Raw genomic sequence first — 8,237 nt, forward strand, 5'->3', positions numbered from 1 at the left:
CATGTGGCTGTGGACTCACTGCTTCTACACCGTCCATCAGAGGGGGGAAGTGATTTGACCAGGTGTGTGCATAGAAACGGTGCGGTCCTCCCTCGTGCCCAGATCTGCGTGCTCTGTACCAAGCTGGAGCAAAGGCAGCCCTCGTGGTGACACAGAATGGATGTTATAGCCTTCTCTGCTGTGCTCTGGACTCCAGCCTGAATTTTTTAAAGCAGTGTTATAATAGTTGGAAATCAAGTGAATCATACTTACTTTTTCAGCCTGAAAAATGAGTTGTCTCTCTCAGCATGCAGCAGGTATTGCCAAATGAAATGGCTGCTGGTTTGGGGACTGAGCCCGGGTGCTGGCTTCACAAATCACCTCCCTTCCATCAAGACTATTTACTAGTGGTGATTTACATGGCTCTCCCTGTCTGTGTGTGATTTGGCTCAGGGAGCAGTGAGTGTACTGATGCTAAGTTAGTCTTACTAAGCTCCAAGAGCTGTCGTAAAGGGGCTGGGCAGGTAGAATTGAATGGCAAAAACAGGTTTCACAGGTCTCCGTAGAGTAATCAGGAATCAGAGGCTCTGATCACAAACTTGGAAGTGACTTCATTTGCCCATTTTTTCTTGGGTTCTCAGGAAGCATCCAGGTCAGGCAGGGTCCTTTTTCTGGTGGACTTCAAGGAAGTATGTCTCTAGGCCTGATCTCTGGTGAGGGCATCTACCTTGTTCTTCAGCTTCTAACTTTTCAAGGTCTAGTATAGCTGATTCTCAGACTCCCTGAAGATGTAGCTAAGATAGAAGTAGTGAGGATCCAGACGCCACAAATAACTCTTGGGCCTAAAATAGAATAGCAAGAAGAGTCCTGAGGATTTCACGGGAAAACAGGCTTGTTCCTGTTTCCCCCCTCTCTGCATCCTGTATCTAGACACCGTGAAAGTGACAGCCTGGAGGGTGTGGCACCAGGGAGTAAGTGTGAATTGAGAAGAGAAGGCCTCTTCTTTTCCGCATGAGCTCAGCTTCTTTTTGGTCTTCCCTGGCATTTTTAAAATTTACATGGCTTCCTTTCAGATCCTCTTCCCCTTTCCAGTTGTGTATGAGTCTGTCAACAGGATGTAATTTGACAGGACTGACCATGCCAACCACAGAGATTACAGCTTGCCCTTCCATTTCCCCTCCTAGTGCAGGCTGGAGCTATTAGGAAGGCTACCCCCCTCAACTCTGAGCACCTGCCTGAGAGGAGGGCTTGTCCTCTCACGAGGTCCCTCCCCCTCCAGTACCTCAGCTGCTCCACCACAGGAACCACCTATGAAGTGCCATTTCAGTTCTTACTGTTTTAAACGTTCTTACTGTTTTAAACTCACAGTAAGCCATCTTACAAATGAACAGCCAGGGTGGGGAGCTCTATGAAAGGCGGGAGCTGGGATGGAAAGCAAGGTTGGTGTGATCCCAGAGGCTACCCTCTTCCCGCATCTATGCTGTGTTTCTACCAATAACTTCTTCCACTTGCTGGTCAAGGGTTCTACCACTCAAAAGTGCTAGGCTTTTAGATTCATTTTTAGAATCTCACGTTTTTGCTGTCCAGCCTCCTACTTGGACCTTCTGAACTGCTGGGATTACAGGTCTGTGCCACCGTGCCCAGGTCTTTGTGATGGGTTCCTGCACATAACATCCATCCCCTCCATCAGTTCCAACTATCTTGTCTCTGACTCCTGACTAGCTGGGTTTACAAGTGGGTGCCTGGCTGGGTAATTTCATTTGAAAATGTCATTATGAAGCCCAAACAACTGCCTGTTGCATTCCTCTTCCCATCCTCTGCCCACGTTTCTTTGTGTGGTGTATTCGTGTCTCCTTCTTGGTGCTTTGCACGTGATCCTCCTGTATGGAGGCCCCCAGCCCCGGGTCCGGACGGGTCGCGGGCACGCTGGCCCTTGGGGAGGTCAGTGGAGCAGGGTGGAGAGGGCTCTGCTCACCGCGCTTGCTCTCTCCGCAGACCTGCAGTGGAAGTCGGGGCACATGGCCGAGAGCCTCAGCAACATGCCCCGCCACTCGCTGTACGTCATCATCGGCGCGCTCTGCGTGGCCTTCGTGCTCATGCTCATCATCCTCATCGTCGGCATCTGCCGCATCAGCCGCATCGAGTACCAGGGCTCCTCGCGGCCGGCCTACGAGGACTTCTACAACTGCCGCAGCATCGACGGCGAGTTCAGCCACGCCATCGCCTCCATCCGGCACGCCAGGTGGGCATGGGGGGGGCAGGAGGGGGGGCAGGGGAGAGGAAGGGAGGGCTGGGAGGGGAGGAGAGAGCGGGGAGGGGAGGAAGGTGTAGGAAGTGGGAAAGGAGGATGGGGAGGGGAGATCAGGACAGAGGAAGGGACAGGAGGGAGGGAAGAGACAGGAGAAAAGAGGGGTGGGAGGAGAGGGAGGGGGAGGGCGGGCAGGGGGCGGGGGCAGGAGAGGAGGAGGGGCAAGGCTGCCCCCTGCGCACCCTGCGCACCCGGGGGTGTGGAAAGGATGTGAAGAGTCTGCATACGAGGTCTGGAAGTCCACTTCATGAGCGCCCTCCCCTGTAAACTTCCTGCTAGGCCTCTGTTATGTTTTGCTTCCATCGATGTAATGTGCACTGATCAGTGACTATAAATACCTGCTTCTTCATGTCAGGTCGGGACAGTTTTTGATGTTCTATTTCGGGAATATTTTAACTCTTGCTCTTCAAATAGCCAGCGTGACTGAAGGGTCTGCACGAATAATGCTGAGTAGCTCTCAGCCCACTGGAGAGCTCCCATTCTAGAAGGCATGCCCTCATCCGCAGGGGGGAGAGGTTGGTGGTGGGGCGGAGTTAAGACCCAAGAAATGGCAGGAAGCCTTCACCCCATCCCCCCTCCCCACCTTAGACTCTTAGACTGCTTAGTCTTTCCCTCATAACGCTCCCTCCCCAGAGAAAAGGAGACCTCCTCCTCAGAGAGCTAGGGCCAGCTTACTAAATTATAAATATTCCACATCCACTTATTATGACCCTAGCATCAGCTACTGCTTGATAGATGATACTGTCTTTTGTATTAATTGAAAGAACAACCAGAAGCACACAGTTCTGAAAGCCAGTGAGCTGTAGTGAAGAGTGTGCTGAGTTGGGTGTCTTGAGAGTGGGCCATGGTAGCGATGGCTTTGTGCTCCTACTGATCAAGACTCACACAGACCCAAATTCTGTGTGCATGGAGACAGAAACTAAGAGGTTCAGAGTTTGTTTTCTCAAAAAGAATGTCCCCAAACCCAAATCTCCAACCTTCTAGTGATTTGCAAATAAATCATAGTGATTAAAAATCATACACACAATATTACAAATATGTATAATATAATATATATATATTACCTATACATTATACTTATTGTAAATTGCATATATATTATACATATTCCACACACACACACACATATATATGTATATATATATATATATATATATCCACAAGCCATCACAAATTAAATGGATGCATGCATTCATTGTAAACAAAGCAAAATGAGAAGCCAGCGGGTGAACCTGTGTCTGGGGAGAAGCTGGTGGCAGCGGCAGAGCCCCTGGGTGTGGGCTGCAGTTAGAGCAGCACTCTGGCTCGCTCAGGTCACTGTGGGGAAGTAGAGAGAAAGGATTCTTCCATCTCAGGACCCCTGTCTCCCCCCCCCCCCCCCCCCCCCCGCCCTCCCCCGCCCCCGCCACGCTATTCATCTGACTTGCTCCCTCAGTGTCAGCTCTGGTCTTCCAGGAAGTCCTAGACAAACCCCTGCTGTCCCAACCTCGGCTGCTTATTTGAGTCTTTCCCTTTATTTCTGTCTCCATTGGATCTTGGCACACAGCGAGCGTTGTGAAACTCTGAGGTCTGAAATGAATAGGTGATCTTAGCTTGGGTTGGCGTAGGCTGTCTGACTTCGCTTGGGAGGCCGATTCATCCCAGCTCAGTTCCTGGCACCAGCCTCGGTGAGGATCTGCAGTATCCTAAATCACTGACCGAGGACAGCAAAAGGGTGGAGGTCTGATCAGCTGTCTGCTCTGTCCTCTCAGGGGCTTAGTTCATCACCAAGGAGCAGCATCCATATCTCTATGTTCTGATGTATCGGGAGACCCAGGAGACCAGCCTCCCTCCACCCAAGAGACATCCAGAGCGAAGAGCCTTCAGGGCTCACGTGGAGGAGGCTTTAGTTTAGCCACAGAGGGGTTAAGGATGGGTGCTCTGGAATTCAGCTAGTCTGAATTCCTTGACTGAGTTCTCTCTCAGAAAAGAACATGCATTTGCATGCCTGGTTCTTATTTGGGAACCTATTTTTGTAAAACAATATTGACTTGTGTAATTCTTAAGCAGCAAGCTCCTTGTACACAAGTGACTGCGGAGAAATCTAGCCCGAGAAAGGCGCTGGCGGAACTCAGTCCTCGGGATGTTCCTCTCCCTCGTTTCCAGTGGTGGCCTCTAGTTTATGTCCATTTCACGCCCTGCCTCCTATCCCTCGTGGACTCGTGGAGGGGTAGCAGATGGGAGACTCAGGAGGTGCCTGGTACTTTTTTTTTTTTTTTTTGTCTGTCATGGGGCTTGAACTCTGGTCCTGGGCGCTGTCCCTCAGCTCTTCAGCTGAAGGCTGGCACTCTATCGCTTGAGCCACAGTGTCACTTCTAGCCTTTTCTGTTTGTGTGGTGCAAGGAATCGAACCCAGGGCCTTATGCATGTGAGGCAAGCACTCTACCACTGAGCTATCTTCCCAGTCCCCTGCCTGGTACTTCTGATGTTGGCAGTAAGTCAGTGGGTACTGGTCTGCTTTGAGTAGGAGTCTCTCTCACACAATTCTCTCACACACACATACACTCACACCTGTGCACTCTTACTCACAGACATGCACACACAGGTGAGCACACATGTGGGCACACACACTTGAGTCTTTCATCTTCAGCCCCGTCTGTCACGCAGGTGCTTTGCTTACAGGTAGGAGGGAGCCAATCACAATCATTTCCACCTGACACTCCTCTCTATACTGTTTGAGCTGCGGACTTTCAGGAGACTCTGAATGAATGAGCACTGTGATGTGCCTATGACTTTAGAGAACGATGCACACAGAGTTGTGGTCAAGTGTAAGGTGGCAGCCCTGTTACATCTGCTGGTGCCGGGAACTTCAACCCAGGATGGCGGGCGGTTACCCAGCACTTCCTTCGGGCCAGGCCTCCTGCTCCATCTTCCCCAGGGAACTCTCTTGCAGGGGTATCATAAACACCCTAGCACATGTGTACCATGACTTCCATATTATACATGAAAAGCATTTGAGTGTAGTAAGAGAAGGTGATTTACAGGATCACTGAGGGAGAAAGCCAGGATGGGAGCAGGTTTGCTGATCCCGAGTGACGTCTGTAGGCATTCTGGACACATGCTTCCTGGGCTCCCCATGCAGGAAGGCCGTGGCGAAGCTCCCAGAACCCAGGCCCAGAAGCGACATGGCTCTGCCTCCCACGAGTGTGTTTTAAAGAACAGTCGTATAAAACATCCTATAGTAAAATAAGCAACCTCTGAATTAGTGGAGGTTAAGTTGGTTAACTAAACTCTGTCGGCATGTTAGCTTCTATGAGTGTGAACTTGCTTTCCTAACATCCACCCGGTTCTTGGAACAAAGGAGATGTGAAAGGCAGCTCCAATTTTCAGTGTGGCTGGGACTCCACATTTATTGAACACCAACTGTGAGTCTTGGTTTGCTGGGTGTCTAAAAACCACAGTGTTCTAGGAGACCAGCTTGTTAACTGTCATCGGGCAGATGTGCACTTCGTAATGAGTTCTGTTGGGCATGGAAGTGGTAAAAAAAAATGCTGCCAGTAAAAAAGAAGAAAAGAGGAGTGATGTTGGGTTTGTGTAGAAGAGTATTTCACCCGCGTACTCCAAAGGCCGTAGGGCAGGGCAGGTCTTGAACCAGAAGAGCCCACCCAGAAGTTGACTTTCATTTAGTAATTACCATTTTAAATTGGTTTGGCAGAAAGTCCTGGATGTTGACTGCTCTGGTTCTTGGACACCCATCAGTGCTGCTGTGGAGTGAATTTCCATATCTACACATGTGCTGGAATGGTGGCTTTGTGCTGGGAGGGGTTGGGTGGGTGACAGCTAACCGTGAATATCAGGCCGGGGCTGGACACCAGCAACTGTGGTCTTTTACGTCGCTTCCTCTCTCTGCCCCTCTTGGGTTGAGATCTCAGAGGCTTCAAAGCTTATTCCTGAAAATTCCCAAGAGAGAGGCCGTCTGTCCCGCCACCCAGGGGCAGCCAACTCGGCTTTCTGTATCCCAACCACTGGAGTGTATGTAAAATAAACCTGCATCCCCAAATATGAAAAAGACAAATCCATACGTGCTTTCTTAAAGCCTGTTTTGGAGCCACGGTGCCTGGCTGGCTGCTTGGCCAGGATTTAACTCAGAGGTGTCATCGTTCATTTGGACTGTATATTTTGTGAAGTTCATATTTTCTTTTTTGCTTCTCTCTTGCGCCAAAGACTAATATTTGTTCTTGTTCAATGTTAATATCAGGATGTCTGAAATTTCTGTTCTAGCCTCAGACTGTATTTTCAGAGTATTTTTATAATTCCACTGGATTCTTGACTCGAGTCATTCTCAGACTCACCTTGGGGCCCAGTATCACTCTAACCAGCACCCTTTCTGTCTGTGGCTTCAGGTTTGGAAAGAAGTCCCGGCCCGCGATGTATGACGTGACTCCCATCGCCTACGAGGATTACAGCCCCGACGACAAGCCCCTGGTCACGCTGATTAAAACAAAAGATTTGTAATCTTTCTTCTTCTTCCTCCTCCTCTTTTTTTTTTTTTTTTTTGGATTATTTTTCCAAAACAGATGGGATACGACGATCATTTAAAAATATTTTTAAGAAAATTTAAAAGCTTAAGAAATTTAAAACGTTAGCTGCTCCAAGAGTTTTCATTAGACTATTGAAGAACTAATTTTCTGCAGCCCTTAGTTTGAAAAGGTATTTTAACAACAGATAATTTGTGACGCCTCTAGACCACGTTTTAATGTACATCTTAGCTGTCTTACACCATACGCTCCTACTAGTGTGTGCTATTTTCATGGTAGACCGCACCATGAAGCCAGATTAACCCATGTGGTGGTTGCAGGACAAGTCTAATCAAGGAGAAGTTTCCTTTCGCTGTGTGAGTGCTGGCTTTTCTGAGTAGAGTTAGGAGAACCTGTAGAGTATGATGCATAATACCATATACCCGTTCCTTCAAAAGAAGTCTGAAATGTTTGTTTTGTGAAAAAAGAAGCTAGTTTCAATTTATTATTCCTAACCCGAATGGAATTAGCCTTTGCTTTATTCTGTGCATGGGTAAAAGTAACTTCTTTCTGCACTGTTTGGTTGAACTCTGCAGAAACATTTCTTTTGATACAGTTTGTTTTTGTCAATTTCGTAACAGTTGTTGAACTTGGCCTTGAAAATATAGATAACAAAAGGGCCTATTGAGGTGTATTATGACTGATTTCAATCTGTAGGGGTTTTTTTGTTTTCTGTTTTTTTTTCTTGTTTTGTTTTTAGCAGTCAAGGTTTTTATATTGTGAGTGAATTAAATTTGCGTTCAAGTTCTTTGTTGGTAAAGGTAGTTAACGTAAGAGAGTACCGGTTTTCTTCAGTAGTATTTCTCATAGTGCATCTTTATTTATATTCAAGACATTTCTTTTTGTGGCTGTATTTGATTGATACGTGCTTTCTTCTGATTCTTGCTAATTTCAAAGAATATTGAATAAATGTTAGCAAGTCAAGGATGTCCTCGTCTCTTTCATTCTTTTAAAAGGATATAAAACGTTTGGGATTTGATATTGATTGTCAGACAAAACCACTCTTTATTACATTTTAAGTACTCTAAAAAACAAGTCTGCTTTGGCTTGGATATAGTTTGGATGTGGCCCCCAAAGATCCATGTTTTGGAAACTCGGACCCAGTAGGGTGGTGTGGAGGTAATGGGACCCCGAAGAGGTGCGGAGTCCTTACATCTTGAGGAGCTCTCCGGAGGGACACAGCGTGGGTCTCTCTCTGGCTTCCTTCTCTCTCTGCTTCCTTTAGTGGTGCTGTGGCCACTGTCTCCCCCACCGCTGTCACCACTGTGAGGCTGTCCTCTCAGCAGAGGCCTCCTGACCTTGGACTTTAAAACTTCAGAACCGTGGGGTTCATAAACTCCTTTCCTTCATCAAGTTAGCCCACACTGGGTGTTTTATTACTGTACCTGTGACTG

At 47.9% G+C, this 8,237-nt stretch overlaps 1 protein-coding gene across 1 annotated transcript in view; it reads left to right on the forward strand.

Moving 5' to 3' along the window:
* Dner (delta/notch like EGF repeat containing) overlaps nucleotides 1-7,767 on the forward strand; it is a 164,211-nt gene extending 156,444 nt beyond the window's left edge. The window contains exons 12-13 of the mRNA XM_042679326.1: nucleotides 1,975-2,221; nucleotides 6,670-7,767. Coding sequence (XP_042535260.1) covers nucleotides 1,975-2,221; nucleotides 6,670-6,781 — 359 coding nt within the window. The 3' untranslated portion in view covers nucleotides 6,782-7,767. The remainder of the gene's footprint in view (nucleotides 1-1,974; nucleotides 2,222-6,669) is intronic.
* Nucleotides 7,768-8,237: the final 470 nt, after the last annotated feature.

The sequence above is a fragment of the Dipodomys spectabilis genome, unplaced genomic scaffold (genome assembly GCF_019054845.1).
Source record: "Dipodomys spectabilis isolate Male_0828 unplaced genomic scaffold, ASM1905484v1 ptg000051l, whole genome shotgun sequence".
In the NCBI taxonomy this organism is placed as follows: Eukaryota; Metazoa; Chordata; class Mammalia; order Rodentia; family Heteromyidae; genus Dipodomys; species Dipodomys spectabilis.